The 22671-nt window shown below is 46.3% G+C and overlaps 1 protein-coding gene across 37 annotated transcripts in view; it reads right to left on the reverse strand.

Annotated features, from left to right (window-relative positions):
* MAP4K4 (mitogen-activated protein kinase kinase kinase kinase 4) overlaps positions 1-22671 on the reverse strand; it is a 142101-nt gene that overhangs the window by 58450 nt on the left and 60980 nt on the right. For all 37 annotated transcript variants that reach the window (XM_084755009.1, XM_084755004.1, XM_084755010.1 and 34 more), the window contains exons 4-5: positions 3838-3963; positions 1284-1394 (exon numbers count right to left, since the gene is read on the reverse strand). In XM_084755009.1, coding sequence (XP_084611135.1) covers positions 1284-1394; positions 3838-3963 — 237 coding nt within the window. The remainder of the gene's footprint in view (positions 1-1283; positions 1395-3837; positions 3964-22671) is intronic.

Consider the following 22671-nt stretch of genomic DNA (forward strand, 5'->3'; position numbering starts at 1 on the left):
CGGATATTATACTAAAACCACCGATTTCTCTACTTGAGAAATTGTGTATCTGCCAGGCAGGTGCGGTGCTCCACCACTGAAACTGCAGCACACAGGAAGTGAAAGCCCACAATCTAAAGCTACTACATGCAGAACAGAGAACAGTATCAGTGAAGCTTCTCGAGCCTCTGCTCGCTCCAGAGGGCCAGCCTGTCTGCTGCTGTGCCCTGCCTGTCATCAATGAGCCCCCACGGCAGCAGCTGCTCCCTGCTCGGCGCAGCTCTCTGGGAGGCGCCGGGTACTCAATCACGGCACGTGTGAGCACCTACAAAGGATGGCTCTCCTGCCATCACACTCCCTACCTCACACTGGTCTTTTTAAGGACTCGCTTTTGAAGGCTCCGTAAGATATGAGCAAATAGAAATTAAAACATTTCTCTAGGAAGTCTACTCGACAGCTTTTAAACTTGTAGTCTTCCATGAATTTTAAATATAAAAAGTAAATTTAGTTACAATTTTAAAAATGACTAGCTTGGGAAATAAATAAATTTCAGTTTAGGTCCAGAGTCTTTATTTTTAAGATGTGGAGGGATAAGTAATGGAGGCAAGTAACTTTAAGTACGCAGTTTAGGAATGAAGGAAAACAAAGGCTATGGTAGTGGGGTGCAAGAGGTCCTTTAGCAACTCAGATAAAGCGTTCAAATACGAAGCCCTGAAAACCTCACATGACTGAAAACCCAGCCACGTGTAGAACCTGCTCTGAGCTCATTCGGCAGCTTTGCAATCGGCTGTAAACAACATGAAGCATTAGGGCTGGACTTCATAAATACTCTAAGAGACTCTGACAGCTAATGCCAAGGTCCGTGGAAGACTTGGAAAGAGGCCCCGGTGCTGTTGGTACTGATCTGCAGCCTCTCCTGGGCTGCCTGCAGACACAGCATGCAGGTCACTTCTCACCTCTGTCACTGATGCCCTTTAAATGGCAAAGGGAAGATGCTGCTGGGTACCTGGTAATGAGCACAACTCGGAGAACCTCAGCGGCCATGGGGCATGCCTGAGACAGGTTCCAGGCTTTGTTTCAATGTTTTCCAACTACACAGGGCAAGCTCTTGGGTCTTCACAGAGCTGAGAATCAAACCATGATGCAGAACAAACTACTAATGAGGAACAAGGAATGCTTGGCTCTCAAAAGACAATGGTCTCTATATGTCAAGCCAATGCAAAGACACGCTCAGGATTCGCTTGCAAGCGGAAGCCAAGATCAGAAGGGGACACTGAAGGGACACTTGGTCCTGCTCGCCTTACCCTGAGGATTTCTCTGGAGATGTAGGCAATCCAGTCTTCTTTGAGTGTGTTTCCTTTGGTGTTCTTCACAAGGTCTGTGATGGACCCAGCCCCACAAAACTCCATAACAAGCTATAGGACAGACAAGACATGTTGTAACAACCACATCCAAGTTAGAACACACAGGCCTGTCGCCCACTTCCCTCCACACCCAGGCACATGCGATATCACGTTGGAAGCATCCAAGAGAGGTCGCGCAGCTCGGGAGATCAAGCGTGCCCTATGCTCAGCAGCACATCGTCCCCCCTCCTTCTACAGGAGATTACTTTAGTGGTCATTGCTCCCAAGTTATCCGGGATCTGTATTCCAGAAGCTCTTTCCTGAGATGTGTTGTTCTTACACACTATGGTCTTCAGATATTTTGTAATATTTCCTATTAACTGAGTTTAAATCAAAAGGCAAATGGTACTTCCATGCCAACACACAGTTTTGAAAATGTATTATCTGCAATATCTAAATATAATAACTACACTTGTAAACTGGATTTAAGCAACAGAAATAAGAGTAACTGTTTCGTTTCTATTTCCTGACCTTTCCCTTCCCTCTCTTCCTCTTTCTCCTCTCCCTCTCTCTGGTTTGTACGTCTATGTTTTGCTCTGAGTGACAATGACAGCAACAGGCTCCTCGTCTGAGCACACGGTTCCCAGCTGGTGGTGCTGTCTAAGAGGTTCTGTGAGGGTGAGGAAGTGCAGTCTTGCTAGAGGGCAGGCTGGTGACAGGCTTTAGGTTTTATAGGCTGGCCCTACTTCCTGTCTGCTTCCTGTGAGGGGATGTGAGGTGCAGCCTTCCGCTCCTGTCTGCCCTGACTTCCCACCATGATGCGGAGTAAACCCCTTCTCCTCTAAGTCACTTCCCTTAAACATAACAGAACCCAAAGGAATACAGTGTGTGCTCTAAGACTGAACCCAGGCACGTCGCCACCTACGTTTTATTTTTTCTGAGAGAGCGCATGCGCACACACATGTACGTGGAAAACGAAGGACCTCCTCAGGTCTTGTTCCTCAGATAAAGTCTCCACCTTGCTTTCTCTTTTCTTTGGGGGGAGGGGAGGCACACAGTGTGTGTAATTGTGTAACAATAAGGAACTCTCGGACCCACAAGTGTAAAAAGTCACACAGTATTTGTCTTTCTGAATCTCCAGTTGCATCTACTTCTCAGCAAATGGCATGATGCCCTTCTTTATGGCTGAGCAGAATTCTAGGCTGTATATATAAATGCGTTTCTTTTCTATTCATCTGCTGGTGGGCATGCAGTCTGGCTGCATAATGTGGCTAGTGTGATTGGCACTACAAACAGGTGTGTGTGTGTGTGTGTGTGTGTGTGTGTGTGCGCGCGCGCGCGCGAGCGTGTAGCTCCCCTGATCTGTCACGGTGGAGTCCCTTGGGGCTTCCTCAAAGCAGGACAGCTGGACCATGTGCTACTGCTACTTTTAGCTTTTGTGAGGAACTTCCACCGTGGCCAACAGTGTGTATGAGTCCTCGTCCCCACACCGTCACGGGAGTTTGTGACAGCTTCTCATGATGGCTAAGGAGGCTGAGCACATGCACATATTTGTTGGCGATATGCACTTTATTTGAGGATGTCTACTCATTACTCCATCTATAGATTGCGTTGTCTGGGTTTGCTTGGTTTTTTTTTTTCTAATTATTTCTTAAAATATATTGTCAGATTTTCTCCCACTCTGTAGGATAGCTTCTTCGTGTTTCATTTCTTGTGCAGATCTGTTCGTTGCCAACTGCTGGTACTACTTCCTGAGCTACTGTGGTCCTTCCCAGAAAGCCCCCGCCTGTCCTCATCTTGAGGCGTCTCCCCTATGCTGCCCTCTAACGGCTTCAGAGCTTCAGGTCACACTAAGACCTCTGACCCGCTTTCGACTCCTTTTGTACATTATGAGAGGTTGCAATCTAGCTCCATTCTTCTGAGTTCCCAAGACTCATCTGCCACAGAAGCTGTGCCCCTGGTTGCACAGACTGGCTTGAGTCCTTGATTCTGTCCTTTTGGTCCCTCTTTCTCGTCAGCCCCAGGCTGCTGGCATTTTCCACACTATCCTTTTAAAAGTAACTAGGAAAAAAACTGCCAGTCTATCTTTTTTGCCTTATAAATTCAAAACCTTTAGTTTAACTCACAAAGGACACTCTCTCAGTCACCCTTCTGACTATAAATGGTTTTTTTTGTTTTTGTTTTTAAAGGTTGAATGTGTCAGTTCAAGAAATTTCCATGGAATTTACTGTTCATAATAAACTGCTCTCATTAACGTTACTAAATGAATGACTGAGAACACTGACTTTTCTTTACGTCTCTTCCACCTTAGTGTGAAAGAGAAAGAGGAATTTATTGAGCTTTCTATCAAAGCGCTTCCTGTGACGCGGCCTCACATTCCTGATGTCTTTCAGGGACGCTCCTGGCCCTTTGCGTTTGCTCCTTTGTTGCTCCATGTTCCCTGTGAGCTCCTTGAGTCCCTTACGTAATAACCGCAGCCAACAAGCACACCCAAGGCGTGCAGACATCTACCTACCCAGAGTTGGTCATCGTGTCCTGGAGGGCTCTTTTTAATGAAAGCACCATAGTATGTTGCAATATTTCTATGATGAGAATATTTCTTCAGCATATTTATCTCCAGTTTGATTTCTTCCTCTTCATCCTTAAAAAATAAAAATAAAAAAACATTTGACTTGTGAATGACTTGATTTCTTGGAGAAATATACACTCTCTTCACTCTCACTCACCTTTCTGAACGTGACAAGAAAAATGAGGTAACAAGTGTGATAAACAGTGGGGCTGCCGGGCAGGGCTGCAGCTCCTCCACTACCTGTAACCTCAGGCACCTACTGACTTCTCTGGGTGGCAGTTTGCTTAAGTGAAACAACACCACACATAAAAAGGAATTTGACTAATACTATTTCAATTAAACATTTTTAAAAATCCATCTCCTCCTTAGAAAACATTTATGAATACATTTACGAGAAGAAAAGTTTCGCAAGGTATTGGACAGGTGACTTCAGGGGGCCGTGTACAAGGTTCTGCTCAGGTGAGGCAGCCGCCATATAAGGGTGGATACAGACTCCTCTCTTCCTTGTGCTGCCATCGCAGTAAATTAAGTTGAGCAGCAGAAGAACAGAGAGCCCTTGTGAGAAGGTGAAAACAGGAAGATGTGGGAGGTAAAAGATGTGCAGGCACTAACCCTAAGCTGTCCTGTGAGTGGCCAGGGATGCGCAGCGCAGTCTGCCTCCCTCCCACACTCGGGGAAGAGGCTGCACCAGTCACCACAGGCATTTCATTCTGATGCCGGCTGCACACACCTATAAGCCTCCCTCCTGTGAGAGGGCAGGTTAAGGAAGATCTCTAAGCACCCTCCAAAGGAGGGGGGAAAAATCAGATTTAAAGTGAGAAAAAGAATGGGGGTAGTGGCGCAGGAACAGCCTTGGGGAAAGAAAGAACAACGCAACCCTGACAATCAAACCTCGACCCCTTATGCACTCAGTCCATCCCTGCAACCCCCTTAGACGTCTGCACGAACACACTCCACATTTACACTTCTCCCTTTCCTGGACATCTTGGGATTTCTGAGTAATATGCAGGTGTGTACACATGCATGTGTAGTGAGGCACAAGTGTGTGTGTGTGTGTGTGTGTGTGTGTGTGTGTGTGTGTGTGTGTATGTGTGTGTAAGGCACAACATCTGAAAACATCAATTGCTTTAGGATACATTTACAGAAGGTGTCTTAAAGCCTTAAAAGAAAAACAGTGTATTTTAAGATAATCCATTAGATATCAAAGACCAAAGAAAATGGAAAAATGAAAAACATTAAATACAATTTCAGTTGTACATTTTGCCTTAGAAACCACAGGCCTAAGAAGGCATACAGGTGCCTTACAGCTGCACTTCTAAGGACAGGAGCTCTTCCCCTTGGTGTCACTACCAACAAAGACAGGCTAAAGACACAGATACTGAAATGTTACAGCATGTTCTGCAAATACAACTGTCTTGTAATTTCCACAGGAGATGACTGCCAACACAGCAGAGTTTCATGGCAAATATGGACTTTATAAGGACTCTCCTCTGAGCCCTGTAGAGAGAAAAGTCAAACCAAATGCTTATCATTTCGGCAAGTGACACAAGCACGGCCAACTTCAAAGTAGCAATGAAAACTGGGATAATAATTATGGTTATGGCACTATCTTAATTCAACACAAAACTAGCACTTAACTTGCCTGATATAGAAAAGTGCCTCTATTTGAATTTTCTTCTCCAAAGGAACTTTATACTAAAATACAGCAGAATGATAATTAACAAAACTGGGTCATAGAGAGGCCTTAACTATGGCCTTCACCTGTTCACACGCACTCATGCGCACAGAATAAGGTAGGATAATATACCTGAGGCACGAGAAGGTGGTCCCTGGTTGGCAAGGGACACTTGAGGCCTGATTACAAAGCTGTCTAATGCTGCTCCTAGAATAAGGCCCACAGCTAAACACATGCTCCAAAGACCCGACTGCGCCTTTTCCTTACATTCACTGTAGCTAGGCAATCACAACCGAAACTAAAAATAATTTTAAAATAATATAAGTAAAAATAAAATAAATAAATAATAAACATACAGAGAGTTGGAGTACTGAAAAAAATAAAAAAGAATACACAGCCAGGTGTAATGGCACCTGCCTTTAATCAAGCACTAAGGAAGCACAGACAGGGGGAATCTCTGAGGTTAAGGCCAGTTTCATTTACAAACAGAGTTCCAGGCCAGCCAAGGACACATAGTGAGACCTTGTTTTTAAAAAGAATACATGTACAAAACAAAAAGGTTAATTTTAACAAGGCATGGAAAAGTTAAAATATGAACTGTCTAAAAGTTCCATCAGCCAGCCTTCAGCTCCCTGCCCTGGTTTAGAGACATTCCTACCCATAGTACCCTACTCCTCACCTTCTTCCCCGCTCCATCCGGCTTGTTACCCCGGGTCATTGTCCCATCACATTGGACAAGAGGGTCAGCTTCTTAGCAGAGCCTAACCGCTGTAAGAGTCTCTCATACGCAGCTCCCTGGGCAGTAATTAAGAATCAAAACAGCCTGACTAGCTGCAGTGTACTTTTTCTTTAACAAAGAAACTCTACCAGGATCCCGCTGGTCATCACTTTAACTCAAGAGCTTCCAAAGGTACTTTGTACTTCCACAACCCAGTGACGAGAAAGCCAGCATATTCTCAAGTTGTTAAAAGCTTAAGTTCAGTACTGTCCACTGGTCTGAATATACAATATGAACTGAGACATATGACCAGCAGGTTTTCATGACACTTGGTTCTGCTGATTCTAAACATCTCCAGACAAAGACACATTTTTGTCTTCTGTAACTATGCTGCACCCTCCTAAGACTCACACTGGAACACCTTCCAAATGGAGCTGCAAACTAGACGTGGTAGAGAAGGCCTGGAGCCCCAGCATCTGGGAGGCTGAGGCCGAAGTCAACTCGAGAGAGGCTGTGGACTAGATAATTAGAGTAAATGAGACGCAAGAGCTTAAGAACAACCAAATTTAACAGCAGCCTTTCCACATGACTGAAGCATCAGCCAGAGGTACAGTGATCGCACTCATTTACTTGCCAAAATATGCCCTAGAGGTGTTAAGCAGTCAAGTCCTAAGGCCCAAGAAACCACGCTGGCTGCGTGGATTATGGAGCTTCTGAACATCGTGCTCAAGGGTACCCCAGGGGTTGGGAAAACAACACTGGGCAAGGACCTCGCATCACAAGCGTGGCTGAAGAATGTGCATGTGGGTGATTTAGCTGGAGATGGCTATGAGGAAGAATATGGTTGTCCTCTTTTAGATGAAGACACAGCTGGTGATGAGTTAGAGTCAGGTGAGAGAAGGCCCATTACTGTTGATCACCATGGTTGTGATTTCTCTCCTAAACGCTGGTTTCATATAGGTTGTGTGTTGAGAACAAATAATCGCATACTGTACAAACGACTTGAAACAAGGGGTTGTAATGAGAAGAAACTACAAGTGTGCATGAGATTTCTCAAGTTCTTCATGAAGAAGCCATAGCATCTTACAAAGAAGAAACTGTGCACCAGCTGCGCTGGAATGATCCAGAAGAGCTGGAGTGTGGTGTCAACCACACCTCCAAATGGATTGGGCAATGCGGCAAAGATCGTAACTCTTAGAGACTGGGTGGCCAGGCACCATCACAGTATACACCTCTACCCCAGATCTTAGGAGGAAGCAGCTGGTCTACATAGTGAGTTCTAGGCCAGCTAAGGCTGCATAGTAAGATTCTGTGTCAAAGAAAAAAAAATAAGCAAATAAATAAATAAATAAATGGAATAAAATAAAAGCCTGGCCACAGCCACCCTTGTTGATAGCACTCAGTCCACATAACAGAAATGCTGGAGGATCAGCAGAAAAAAACTGTGCTGCAGTGCTAGCTGCTGCCTGGATTTCTTCTTCTCCATGAGAAACCTTAAGCAATCTCAAATACAAATAGAATTTATTAAGGGTTGAACCTGAAAATTGTCTTCAAATTCAACCAATAATAAATCTTAACAGTGGGTACATACCTTTTAGATTTAATCACTAAAATGTGGGTGATCTCTTAAAATAAAAATGGAAAACTAAGATTTAAAAAAAGGAAAAAAAAAAAAGAAACTCAGCAATAAAAAGCACTGAGAGGAAGTCGTGGTCTCCTTTCCAAAGCCCTGGATATGATGATGTCACAGACACTCTGAACATTACTTCTGTTGTTTTTATGATTTTAAAACAGATGACTACTACACATAATAAAATAAAAAGGCATTTGGCACCACTTACTGTCATTTACTGCCTAAATATGCAGGCCTAGCCTTGGAGGGAAAGCATCAGAAATATAGAATTGGCCAAGGCGCTTTGGGCCAATTACAACTAGAATCTTATGACCAAGACATATTATACAATATTCTGCACTGTCTACAGTTATAATGAGCCTGGTCTTGGGTTCCAATTTCTCCTTGATCATCACTTTAAACTGTAGGGGCGGGAGAGATGGCTCAGCAGTTACAAGCACTGGCCAGAGAGCCCAGCACCCACACGGAGGATCACAACCATCTGAAACCCCAGTTCCAGGGGATCCAATGTCCTCTTCTGGCTCCTGGGGACCAAGCATGCATGTGGTACACAGACATGCATGCAGGCAAAATATCCATATACAATAAAATAAACAAATCTTTTTCTTAAAAAAAAAATTAAGTCTGGCAGTCTCATTTCAATAGTTAATAAATATCCGCATGCGACCACAGAAGTAAACACCTCGTTCAAGTAGAAGATGCAGCAGTAAACAGAGGTAGGGCTGGAATTTAAACAAATAAGTGAACTGAAAAGCTACACAAAGAGAGCCTATATATAGTATCCCATGTGTCTAGGCTTGAGTCCAACCTACTGTGCCCTTCAGGGGAGGCAAGGTGAGCACAAATAGGGGGATCTGGAGGAGGAGTGGAGGCCCCTTGGAGCAAAAGGGAAGAAGGCTCTGTTCCTGCTTCCTCCAATGGCGAGGCAGCTGCTGACCCCCCTCTTTGTGAGTTAATGCAGCTGGTGCCAATTAGCATTTTGGCCTCTGACCAACAGGAGCAACTCTCATAGAGAAGCTCTTTGTCTGGAGCTGGGTTCTGACAGTGGGTGAGCTTTCAGTTGGTTCCCTGGCTACCAGAGGATGGGGGCTGGGAGGAGCCAGCATCTGCCCAAATGAAAAGCACTGCCACTGCAGTGCATGCTGCTAGCTTGGCTGTTTGCTTTTAAATGCCTCCCTCCTTCAGAGTTCTGCTGTAAACAGGCTTGGTTCGCAGGGCCTAGAGTATGCTAGGCCAGTGCTCCACCGCTGAACTTACTAGGCTTTTGGGGCTCCCTTAAACCGTTGCTTTAAACCCTTACTGTCTAGGTTCTCTCTCAGACTTCAGAGATGTTCATTGGGACCCAAGAGGACTGGGAAATGCTCTGAGTTTATCATCCTACCACCTGGCTTCTTTACAAAGTTAATCATCACTTAGTGGCCACTGAACAAATGGGGGGGGGGAGCAACTGCCGGCCCTGGTGAGGCTGGAGAGAGGAGCCTCATAGACTTCTGAGCTGAGATCTGCAACTGAGAATACTCCTCAAAGAAGAGACTGTTAAAGCCAGCTGCTACTGAGCTATTCCTTAGGGCTGCATCTGAAAGAAAACAAACCGCTGTCACCCTGCAGAGTCCTGGTGGATCAGAACTTGGGCACCTTAGCCCGAGCCGGTGAAAGGTGGCACAGACAGATGAAATGTAACTTGGTTATGATTCAAGCATAAAAAGTTACACAACTTCAATTCACCATTTCTACAAAATGTAAATAACAATAATTTTACAGGTTCTAAAAGAGGATAAACTTTAGAATAAAATTAGGAGAATGGGGTCAGACCACAAGAATAACAATGTTCAAAATTAACATCCTCCCCAAATCACCTGGCGCTATGGTGAAACTCATCGCCAAACTCGCAACAGCCAAAGTGAAAACCACATATGCACAAAAGCTTGCTCAAAATGTACAAAGACAAACATCTCCTTAAACACATCCAGTACTAATATTAGGGTCACCTCTTTTCTATGTAACGATCAACGCACTTGTCCGGTAATGGCCATGGCCTTGAAGCTCTTCATTGCCAGCGGCATGCCTAGTCAGCACAGGCCTCAGAGAGCCTTCCAGACCCCTGCCTAACATACCCTGTCGCGTGCTGAGGTTTTTCTATCAGGCCTTATTGCTCAGCTGGCATCTAGCAATGACTTTTAAAAAGAAATATGTAACACCATTCACCTGGAATAAAGACACGCCTGAGACTGCAACTAAGATATCAGCACAGCGGGCAAAACGCTTTCCCTGGCTACACAGCACTCATTCCTGAAGGACCCCACGTGGAGGGCTGCAGCTCCCGTGACTGAGACCATGAAACCACAGACCAAAGCAGAAGTCTGCGATAAAGCCCCCAAACAGCACAGCAACAAACAGCAAATGGCGGTTCTCAAGAAGCCCAGTAAGACACGGGTTTTCCAGGCCCCCAAATTACTAGGTTGTTCCAAACCTAGTCAACACCCAGAAATCATGGTCAGGCCCGGTTTTTAAGGCAAGGGGTGAGTGCTTTCAATGACACAACTTCAAATAGTCCATATTCATTTCCAAAGCAAAGTTCTCTACAAAAAGGTGATTACACCTGCACATTTTCTAAGTCCCTAACTTTTTAATTATGAGAAAAAGGACTCCAAAATCTAAAACTCAGAAGCTAGCTAAACAGTATGACCTTGACAACAAAATGTGCCCATGCACCAGGTAAGTGTGCACAGTTCAGACATCTATAAGCAGCGTCAAATAGCTCACAGAAGAAAGGCAAGGGCGGAGGGGGAATCCTAGTGAAGACAGTCTCCAGGTTAGCGCCTTCTTTAAGCTCCCAATTCCCCCATGGCTACACATGAGACTTAAACAGAGCTTTCTGGGAGTTCTTATGGTCTACCTCCCTGTGTGGACATCCTCTGGTTCCCATGCCTAACTTTGTAGGGTTACGGTCAAACCTGAAGAACCGCACAGTCTCGCTAGGATTGGCCAGAAGCACTCCAGGCCTCAGGCTTGTTCCTTCTTGTCTGCTGTGACTACCTATCCAGCCCGTGACCTCAGATCAGCAGTTTCCAAACCTAAGTCCTTCCCAAAAGGAAGAAAGGAAGAGGCTTGTCGGCCCAGCTTTCCTCAGCTGACTGCAGAGGGCCCTCTGCAGTTACAACTTCACGCCACGCACACATTCATCTGTGCCAGTGGCAAAGTCCACGCAGTTCCTCATACCACACACAAGAAAGAAAAGACCCTGTACACTGAATGTGTGGCTCAAACAGAACCAAGGCAGGACTGGCAAAGGACAGCTCCAAAGGCGTGGTGAGCAGCACCTGTCCCTGGCCAGCCCTTGACTTCAGGTGCACAGAGGCTCCTGCTTTCGTACTTGGCATGCTCAGACAAAGGCCCCACTCTGAAATGCACCTTCAATTAAACAGAATAAAGGGACTTCTGCCCCTACCTACACAACTACAATTAGACAGATGCTGAAGGGGTTAAGACATCAGGCAATGATGGGCAATGGTTCCTGCCTTCAGAGTCTGGACTGTAACCAAGGGCAGGGGATTACAACAGAGCAAGAGCAGCCTGTGAGGTCTGGAGACTCCACGGCAGCCTCGTGAACAGGAAGCCAGAGAAGAGAGGACTGAATGAACGTGAGACTCCAACACAACACGGAACCCTTTTCTGGGTTGCACTGGAGCACCAGCTCCCCATCAATAACGCACCTGGAGTCAGGGGACGACCTTAGTCCTCCCCAGGCTCCTAGAACAGAAACCAGCACTCACTGCCGTAAGCCCATCTGGAAAACATCATTTCACAGGGCTTCCTAAGCCATGGTCAGCAAGTAGATGAGATCCAACCCCCCAGTAGCTACGGTAACTGCACCGCCCTACAACATCAAGACTATTATAAAAGGATAAAACATTGTGAATTGGGGGCTGGAGAGATGGCTCAGAGGTTAAGAACACTGTCTGATTTTTCTCTATAGGTAGGGTGTGTGTGTGTGTGTGTGTGTGTGTGTGTGTGTGTGTGTGTGTGTGTGAGAGAATATGTAAATACATGTTCAGTAGCCCTCACAGCACCTGCCCCACTGAACATTATTATCCACTGCATACAACAATGATACTTTTGCTCTAAAATTAACACAAACCAGTCTCTCATACTCAGCTGCTTTACATACAAGATGGGGAATCCATTCCTAGCAGGTGAGGCCACCCACAGTGGTAAATAAAAAATTAGGTTATCATGAAAGTATACTCACAGCACATAGTGCAAAGCAAGCGTGTGCTGCGGTTTGAAGAAAGTGAACTACAATTACCTTTAGCTTTAGGAAGCATTCCTACAGCAGTCCTTAACAGTAAACAAACCCTGGTGAAAGAAGACACAGAGCCTGGCATCACCTTCCTGCTACCAGCAGTGGGCAAACAGGAAATCTCGAACAGTTCATCAGCTCACCATTGTGATGAAGTAAGAGGGCAGAGCAAGGATGTCACAGGCCAAAACAGCCAATGCTGGTGTGATGTGACCGGCCAGTCAAGCTAAATCTCTTGCCAACAATGAATAACAATTTGAGTCCTAATAGACAGGACTAACTAGATATGCTGTTACCTCCATCCACACAATGACGCAAAAACCTGCAGGTGTTCCTGCCTAGAAAAACAGGAAAAATGACTCTCACCCGCAGACACCAAAACAACCGGTAAGGAAAGCTAACTAACTCTAGTTAGCCACTGTTGATGCTGAAGCTACCCAACAGTGGTACACGAGGGAGCAGCACTGTGAGGCTCTCCTGCTGCCCATCCCGACTGCATCGCACGGTGTGCTCTGACACACTGCGCATCCCTGATGATGCTGGGCGCTGTGTGTATCTTACCAGAGAACAGCTGTTCTTTCCAATGTAATTTTAAAAGACATATAAGACAACAGTTAAGACAGGAGATTTTGCTGGATAGAAAAATAAATTTTTACAGGATTAGCATGATCCAATTCAAAAGGGTAAACAAGGCAAAACTTCTTTAGTTTTGAACACCAAGGTTAGTGCTACCTTAGGCCCACTGCCTTAACCACTCAAGACTCCATCCAGCACAGCAGGAAGGCTGCATACCAATTGTATGAAGTAAAAGAGAAACAGGGACTTGTACTTTAGATAACTAGAAAGGTAGGTGACTATAACACTGCTTGACTATGAATCACGGTACAGGACACCAGCACTGCTCATCTCACTCTGGGCTAACAGCAGCTCACTAACTTGAGCCGGCTCTTCAGTCTCTTCTTTCCCTCTCTATTCTAGAGTGGTGGGGACATTGCAAGTAAGTCAACAGAGAAGAGGGAGGCAGCAGAATTCTCTAGAAAAGAGGTCTGGGAGAAGGCCTTCAGAGCACAGGCCACAGCGGACAGCAAGGCCACTCCCTACTAACAATACAGCCATCTCTCCCCAGGGACCCGCATCTCCTGGCACTCTGCATGACCGTAAAGCAAAACACATGGGAAGAGTTTGCCTGAAGTCTCCTGAGGTTAGCCAAGTGAGAACAATTGTTTTAAAACTGGAACTCTCAAAGGAGACAAGAAACAGAACACACTTGTAAAAAAGAGGACCACCTACTATCCTATGCTACATTCAAAATAGTGGAGCAACACACGCACACAGAGAGAGGGGGGAGAGGGAGAGGGAAGGAGGGAGGGAGACAGACAAACAGACAGAGACACAGAGAGACAGAGAGACAGAGACAGACAGACAGAGAGAGACACAGAGACACTGAGACTGTCAGATGACATTTCCTCCTCAACAGTACACACTGGTTTGTAGAGGAAACCTTCAATGACTACCCCGTGAAAACCCTGGAAGATCATTACCTACTTAAATTCCTAAGCAGGAAGGGTACTGTCTCCCTGAAACCTGGCAGCTCATCCTCCTCCAACCAGGCATAAAAGTGAAGTCTAGGAAGAAGAGTCACATCATGACTTTTCCTTGTCAGCCTTCCAAGAGCAAGCAACAAAACAGAAAAACAGACAGCGAAAACAACCCACAGGAAGCCGCCAGCCAGCACAGCCACATTCACACTCAAGCCTACACCAAGTAATCGATCAGTAGGACAAAGCAAGCCTGTACGGAACTGAGACACATGACCTCCATACTACACTTTGAGCTAAATTACGACACTGAGGGATGGTGGCTTCTGTCACAGAATGGCTGGTCCCATCAGTCTCACTGACTGAAACTAGACACGGAAGGGGGAAACGCAGCTGATCACTCACAGATCGCTAAGGCTTATAACCAAGAAAACATCTGAGGCAGAGGAGAACGAGGGCTTTTCGGCTACTATAAAACTATCAAGGAACAGCAAGACATCTCACCTAATCCAGTGCAAGAACCAGTGAGGTAAATGCTAACCAAGGGCACATGTAAGTTCTAACATACAAAAATAATATAAACAAATGTGCAGTGTATAATTTTAAAACATATCATCTACCAAAAAAAAAAAAACCCCACAGTGATACAGATGGGAAATTTTCTAAAGCTCCTTTTTTAGAATGCACAGGGGCTACTAAGAACAAACATGTGTCTGACAGGGCAGTTTCAGAAGTTTAATTCAAGCCAAGTTTACCCTGATGGTCTAACTGAAGCTGTCTCTGTTCTTGGTATGTGCAGGAAGTCGGCACAGCCAGAGTCGGCACATGCCGTACAGACACGCCACCCGACCAGGGGCACGGCACGTCAGTAATTCCCTGAGGTCTTCAGGCTACATGGAAAACTCAAGACTCAGCCTGGGCTTGTGAATGTGTCTTCCATGTCAATGAAGCAGTCTTGCATTATTATTAATTTTCACAGAGCTGCAAGAGCAAACCACACTCTAAACCAAATCATTTTGGTGTAGTGATGCCAAGCACGCTGCACCCACTGGTCACATACACCATGTCACAGTCAGGCTTAGTGAAGGGCCAGGCAGCCTCATCTTCCTTCCGTGCGAATGAAGTGACAGGTGCTAAGCCTGGTCTGCGTCCTGGGCTCAGCTCAGGCACCAGGAGAATCGTGGAGTCATGGGCTACGCCCAGACCTTCTCTGTTGAGGTTAGGAAAAACAACAAAGGCAGTGCCGGTCTGTGAGGCTCTGTGAGGCGTCAGCACAGACAGCGGGGACGGGGACTCACTCACCTCTGAAGACCCTGGGTCCCAACCACAAGAACCGCTGCAGGTGAGAAGTAAACACTTGTGATAACAAGATGAAATTAGCTGACACTGACCTGCAGACCACAGCCTAGAGTTGTACAGACAGAACGTGCATGTATGGACAGACCAGGCACGGTACTGATAAGCGCGTGATAGGAGCTCGCTCGGAGGTGGTAACTGAAGAGAGGGTTACAGGAAATACATACGCCAGGTGAGGCAAAGAGAAGGAATTTACCTGCTGGAACGGCCAGGTGGGAGTCCCTGCAGTGACTGGCTGCAGTAAGAAGCCAAGCAAGCGAGGGACAGCAAACCCTAAGAGAACTTCACTGCCCACGCTAAGTCTCCAGGCAAGGGCATGGCCTGAACACTAAGGCTTCCCTGTGTATGTACACACAGATCTGGGAGGAGCTGGGGGAAGGCAAACAATGTGAAAAGCGTATTTTACGGAAAAAAAAAAAAAGTAAAAGTACCTTTAAGATCTGTTGGAGAACTTCCCATTGTTTTCCCCTTCTTCCTAAGCAACTGACTAAAACCCACCACAGCCTTGCTGAGCTCTGTCCAGGGCCTGCAGTAGGAGTAAGAGTTCACCAGGCACTGTCAATGGGAAACAGCCACAAAGACAACAGGCGGCCTTTTGATATAAACACTCAACAAAGAAACAGTCACTAGGGGGTCTCATGGGTCTCAGAAAAAAACAGTCATCCCCAGGAAATCACCCTGACAAGCTGCCACCCTAACTCCTGCTCTCTGAGATACAACAAAAGGTCACAGCACCAAAAGCAACTTCCTTCTCCATGCTCTGGGGGATGGGAGCAGGATGCAGCACACAGAGTAGGAGGGCTGGGGCGAAGAACTCAGGGTGGCCTGGAATTTTGTTCAGCATTAGCTCCCCTTGCAGCATCTTGAGTCCTCCCCACCCTCCTCAGCAAGGGAGGAGGAGACAAGCTGGCAGCTCACAGGGTCAGTGGAAAAGCTACCCAGCCTCCCCCAGAGGAGGGAGGGGCCAGCAGTGCAGAGAGACCAGCAGTGAGAAGGGAGGGGCCAGCAGTTCAGAGGGAGGGGCCAGCAATGCAGAGGGAGGGGCCAGCAATGGGAGAGGAGCCAGCAGTGTGGAGGGTGGCTCAGACAAAAGACCAAAGACCATGTGGAATCGTTGCTGCAGAACTGGATTAAATAGAGGCTGCTTGTACTATGAGCCTCAAACTAAAACTCAGGGCCTGATCCCTAGGAAGCTTCGCTGGTAGCTAAAAATCCCCTTGTTCTTGGAAGAAGTACGTGTGTCTGGCCTGCGTGTCTCCTCAGGCCATGGCTAGGGGAGGTCTCCGCCTAGCCTCCCTTAGACTCACTGATGAATCTCCCCACCTGCTGACTTTGCTTTTGTAGTCTCATATTCTAATAAAACATTGTAAGGAAAACAGGAAAATGAAAAGATAGATTTAAAAACACAATTTTATTTCTACAAAATATGTTAAGTAATTTGTATTACTTGGAAAAATAAGATAAAGTTGAACTAAAATGTGTCAACATCCAACCTGAATGTGAAGCGCTCACTAATGATTTCAAGGCACACCCTGCCACAGCATGGTGCTTTTGCTTTTAATGAAGAATAAATGTTTCTGCAGCATAATTAACCATTCTAATTCACCACAGAACCAAATATACACTAAAAGCACCATGTGGCCTTAAAAACATCTTCAGCAAAACGGTGTTTTAGAGGCTCGGTGGTTAAGGGCACTGGTTGCTTTTTCAGAGCAGCTGGGTTCAATTCCCAGTACCCACGGGGCAGTTCACAACTACCTGCAACTCCAGGGATCCGAGGCCCTCTTCTGGCAGTCACTGGCCATGACTGTGGTGCACAGACATCGTACGCAGGCAAAACAGCCATACATATAATATACAAAGATAAAATAATTTTTAAAATGGTATTTTAATATAATTAAAGAAAACAAAGAAGCAAAGAAACACAGCTTATCCAGTAAAATGCACTAAACTCGGTGCTTTAGCCCTGGTAAAGAGCCTAGAAAGCAGGGCTACATCTCATTCTGTAGCTGCAAACCTAAGCTTCATATTTTTAATCTCGAGCACTATTCTAAGGAATCTTGTAAGAATGACTGCCTCCAGGAAAAAGCTAGGACATGACCACAAAATGATGAAGCCAGCTTCTATGAGGCTCACAACTGTGAAGTCAACTTGGAAGATACTTAATGTCTGTCTACAGGTGAAAGACTAAGCGGTTCCATTAGTGCCATGACAGTCCTTGTCTTCTAAACAAAGTCCAGCCTACTTGACTTGGGGCAATCCCCCTGCCTCTAAGACGTTGGGACTACAGACATGCTCGCTCTTTCAAACCATTAATACTTTCTTTTCTTGGGCATGAAATCTAAGCATGAAGGTATAAAGGATATATCATGTTATTATGGTTGCTACATTTCTAATTCATTACAATATCTATAACTAGGAAAGAAGGATATAAAACAAGATTAATTTTCTTGGCCACAGAGACCAATTACTTTTATACAAATAATTAATAATGCCAACACTTGCACTCGTGAAATGTCTCTTATAGGCTCACGTGTTTTAAATCTTGGCCCCAGTGTATGGGCGCTATTTGAGAAGATTGCGAGCCTTTAGTAGGCAGAGCCTTGCGGGAGAAAGCAGGTAAATGGGGTGGGCCTTGTGCTGGGCCATGCCCACTGTGGGCAGTACTATTCCCTGTGCTGGGTCCTGCCCACGTGGACTGGGTCCTCCCCACTGTGGGCAGCACCGTTCCCTGAGCTGGGTCCTCCCCACTGTGGGCAGCACCATTCCCTGAGCTGGGTCCTCCCCACTGTGGACAGCACCATTCCCTGTGCTGGGTCCTCCCCACTGTGGACAGCACCATTCCCTGAGCTGGGTCCTCCCCACTGTGGGCAGCACCATTCCCTGAGCTGGGTCCTCCCCACTGTGGGCAGCACCATTCCCTGCGCTGGGTCCTCCCCACTGTGGGCAGCACCATTCCCTGCGCTGGGTCCTCCCCACTGTGGGCAGCACCATTCCCTGCGCTGGGTCCTCCCCACTGTGGGCAGCACCATTCCCTGTGCTGGGCCCTCCCCACTGTGGGCAGCACCATTCCCTGCGCTGGGTCCTCCCCACTGTGGGCAGCACCATTCCCTGCGCTGGGTCCTCCTCACTGTGGGCAGCACCATTCCCTGCGCTGGGTCCTCCCCACTGTGGGCAGCACCATTCCCTGCGCTGGGTCCTCCCCACTGTGGGCAGCACCATTCCCTGCGCTGGGTCCTCCATACTGTGGGCAGCACCATTCCCTGCGCTGGGTCCTCCCCACTGTGGGCAGCACCATTCCCTGTGCTGGGTCCTCCCCACTGTGGACAGCACCATTCCCTGTGCTGGGTCCTCCCCACTGTGGGCAGCACCATTCCCTGTGCTGGGTCCTCCCCACTGTGGGCAGCACCATTCCCTGTGCTGGGGTTCTGAAAGTGAGAAAGTGAGTGAACACAAGAATGTATGGTTCCTGTGTCCTCTCTTCAGACGTGTGTGACTAGCCACCTGAAGCTGTTTTGGTTTCTACGCCATGGGCTGTGGTAAGAAGTGTGAGTCACAATAAACGTCTCCTCCCTAGGCTGGCATCTATCACTAAGACGGTGACTTATTAACAAAGATATTTTATTGATTGCCAATTCCTAAGTTAAAATGAGTTAACTCACAACCTGAAACGCGTTCTATTACTACATAAAACAATTTCTGTTGTTATTACTACTTCAAAACGAAAAGTGCAGTCATTACCACTTTAGTCACTTTTCAACACACCAGGTGCCATTGTGTATTATTATAATACCAGTTATTCAGAAGGCTGAGGCAGAAGGATTGCTGCAACCAAGAATCTGAGACCAACACAGACAATATAGCAAGCTCTCATCTCAGAACATTTTTTCTCCCTCCTGCCCCCTGCCCCCGACACACACAGAGGCATTAATACTTTGGCAAATAAGTATGACTGCTAAGTATTTTCAACAGCACATAGACAAAATCTTAGCAACTGTCTAATCGAACTAACTGAACACACTGTTCTATCTTTCTGTGAGAATGGATGTTTGTATGGGCAGTGGTAGATCACGCCTTTAACCCCAGCACTCGGGGAGGCAGAGGCAGGTGGATCTCGGCGAATTTGAGGCTAACCTGGTCTACAGTGTGAGTTCCAGGACAGAGCTACACAGAGAAACCCGGTCAGGGTAGAGAGGGCCATATGTTTATACCAGAAGTCGAGGCTAAAGACAAACTTTGCACAATTTATGAACCCCAAGTTAACAATCACTGATCTAACTAATTCACCTTTAAGTAACAAAACTTTGTAGACTATTAACCAAAAGCAAATGGTCACTCAAATCTATACAGCCCTTATGTAAACACAAGTTTAATATTAAGACACAAAATAAAATGAGACTATTAAGAAATCAAACTACCAGGGCCAGGGATAAGAGCTCGGTGGTAAACAAACCCTGGATAAAATAACAAGTGCTCTTCCAAACACTACAATGCCAGGTGGGCGTGTGCTCAGCTGGTCCCCAATGGCCTGCCTTGGGGTGCAGCAGACATGGGGTAGCTGTCTAGCCTACCCAGTAGATTCAAGCCTGAAGTCTCAGGGAGGGCTTTACCTGATACGAGCACTCAGCTGCTTTCCTGGCTTCTGGTACCTGCTTTAGCCATGAGGCTATGCTCTGCAGGACACTGCCATAGCCATCTCAGGAAACTGAGTGACAGCTGCATAGGACATCTCTACACACTCTCCAAAAAATCCCTCTCAATGTAAAATTATTGTACAACAGAGCAAACACACACCCACACTAAAGATCTACTTACTGTGCTACTATCAGGTAGTTTAAACAACTTGTAACGTGCTCTTTAACCCTTCCCCAAACCAACCAAATATAAGACAGCTTCCTTCAGAAGAGGCCTTCCGTACTCAGTTCTTAAGAGATCTGTAAAGAAGCGCCTCCCTTACCAACCCCTCCATTTCCTACGGAGTCCCACGCCAAAGCAGTGCGGAGAACATGAATTCATGGTAGGTTGTGGCCAAGTTCTTCACATACTCAAGGACACTGGGTGAGGTAGGCCCGCATTCTCCCACTCATTGTAGCTAGGTGCAGCTGGATTAGTTCAGGGCTGCCAACGAGAAAGCCATGCCTTGGTCTTTCCACCCACACTGTTCCTGCCCTCTGAGCCTGCTAACAGTCGCAGGTCTGTGATGTTCCCAGGAATTAACTTATGCAGGTTGATTCCTGAGATAAACTAGGGCAGAAAGCAGACAGAACCTTACTCTTATCAAGAGAACTCGCCCCAATGAACGCCCCTCACCACCCCAAAACCCCCTTCCCCGCTGGAGCTGAAATCTGCAGCATCAGCGGCACAACCTCTCCTATCTGCCACCCAGGCCCCAGCCAGGACTAGGCCTATAAGTTCACACGCAAAGCCCAGAAGCCCTTGGGGTTCGGGGCAGACAAGGGCACACTTTCCATGTCTAAGCCCCAGGCTACAGAAGAGGTCATTGCAAGAAAAGAACATGTAAGAAACATTACTGAGGAGCTAACATACTCAGCGGGTGACTGAAGGGTTGGTTCTTTTCAAGGCTTAGTGTCTGGTTTTCACTTCACTGGAATACATGGGCATGTGTTCATTATTGTTAACGCAGCCCTAAAAATACTTATGCCAAGCGTATGCTGCCTTCTTTTCAGGCAAGCGTACACTTGGTGTGAGGTCAGTGGTACGGCACTTACCTAGCTAGGACACACAAGGGCCTCATTAACCCCCAGCAGAGAAGGTAACAACAACCACACAAAACCATGTAGAATGGGTGTGAGTGTGCGTGTACTTTAAAGCTGCTCTCAGGAGGCGTGAGTGAAAAAGAAATGTGAAAGGCACACAGTGGCTTCTGGGCTTCATCCTCCTCACAGGCTGTCTCTGGTGCCTGCACTGCACATTTATAAGCAGGCTCGGCCTTAGAGAAGGAGACCCCAGACTTGAAGCCCATCGGAGGCTGCTCAGGAAATAGGGCACTGAAAGAACCCAACCTCTGAGCTTGCAGTGTGTGTGTGTCTGTGTGTGTTTGACAGGGTCTCCTTATATAGGCCTTGCTGTCCTTGGAGGATGCTACATACACTGGCCTCAAACTCAGAGACCTGCCTGCCTCTGCTTCCTGAGCGCCGGGATTAAAGGATGCGCCCCTGTCTGGGACCAAGGCCTACATTTAGAGTGGTACCCACAATTCTAACAATAAACCAGTCAACGAGTATGTTTATACGTTTTACATGTTGTAAAATCTCTGGGCTGTGGTGATTACCATATCCCAAAACAGCAACAAGACTCACTGGGGAAGAAATGTGGACTTCATCAAGAAGGTACCACTCACTGCCTGGCCCAGTCTGAGAGGACTTTATAAATACCTACTATATTAAATTATAATACATTAGAATGTGCTACTCTGTCATTGCTCCTTAAAAATGTTTAGCTGAGGCAGGCAGTGGTAGTACAGGCATCTAATCCCAGCACTCAGGAGGCAGAGACAGGAAGCCCTCTCTGAGTTCAAGGCCAGCCTGGTCTACAAAGTAAGTTCCAGTATAGCCAGAGATACACCGAGAAACCTGTCTCGAAAAACGCAAAAACAAACAAACAAATAAATGAGTGGGACTGTTTAGCTGAAAAGCATCTAGTTTTCCACTGAGCTTTATGCCAAGATATGATCCTACATACAAACGAACCATCCATGGCTAATCTTTTGGGTATTCAACCAAACACACTTTCCTCTTAAAAGTCTGTATCTAGCCTCTTTGACAGAAGCCATGGCAGTCACCTCATAAAATGCCACATCTTCAAATATTTCTGTCAAGATTCAGCAGGTTAGGGTTTGATGTGAAGGAACTGCAAACTCCTAAGGCTGCTGCTGAGCTCTTCCTAAAAGTCTGTGCCTGTTGAATCTCATTCAACACTGACTAAAGGCAGTAAGTGCAGGAAACAAAACATTACAGCTAAAAACGAAATAGATTCGGCTCTTTACGGCCTAAGGGTGCGCACACACAGGCATACCCCGAGTGTGCACATGAATGTGCACACTTGCTTTTTTTTTTTTTTTTTTTTTTTTAAGCTCAGTTCTTTCCCCTCACTGACTATTTAAAGAGCTACCTTTTGCCAGCAATCTACTCAGCATTCTAACAGATGTTTCTGTCTTCCAACCTCTGGGAACTTGGCTAGATGTTTTCTTCTCCCAATATGAAAAAATAAAAACTAACAGCCCAGGTTAGGTCTAACACCCTAAGCTCTCCCTTCAATCTCTAGCCGCCTGTCCTCCATGACTCCTCCTCCAATCTTTTCTAGTAGTTTCCAATTACAGTCCATTTTGTGGCCAAAGATGACATCGCTCAAATAAAGGGAAGGTATTTTGGGTTGGTTGTTTTAAAAAAAAAAAAATTTAAGCAAATGCTTCCACTTCAGTTATTTGGGACCATCTGCAACAAGTCACCAGGCCAAATGCCATGGGAGAGCTATGTGCTTCTGAGACTCTTGTACTAACTAGGTAGTGCAGGGGTACCATTAAAGTGACATCCTCTTCAT

Source organism: Acomys minous (genome assembly GCF_964271855.1).
Source record: "Acomys minous genome assembly, chromosome: 13".
NCBI classification, from domain to species: Eukaryota; Metazoa; Chordata; class Mammalia; order Rodentia; family Muridae; genus Acomys; species Acomys minous.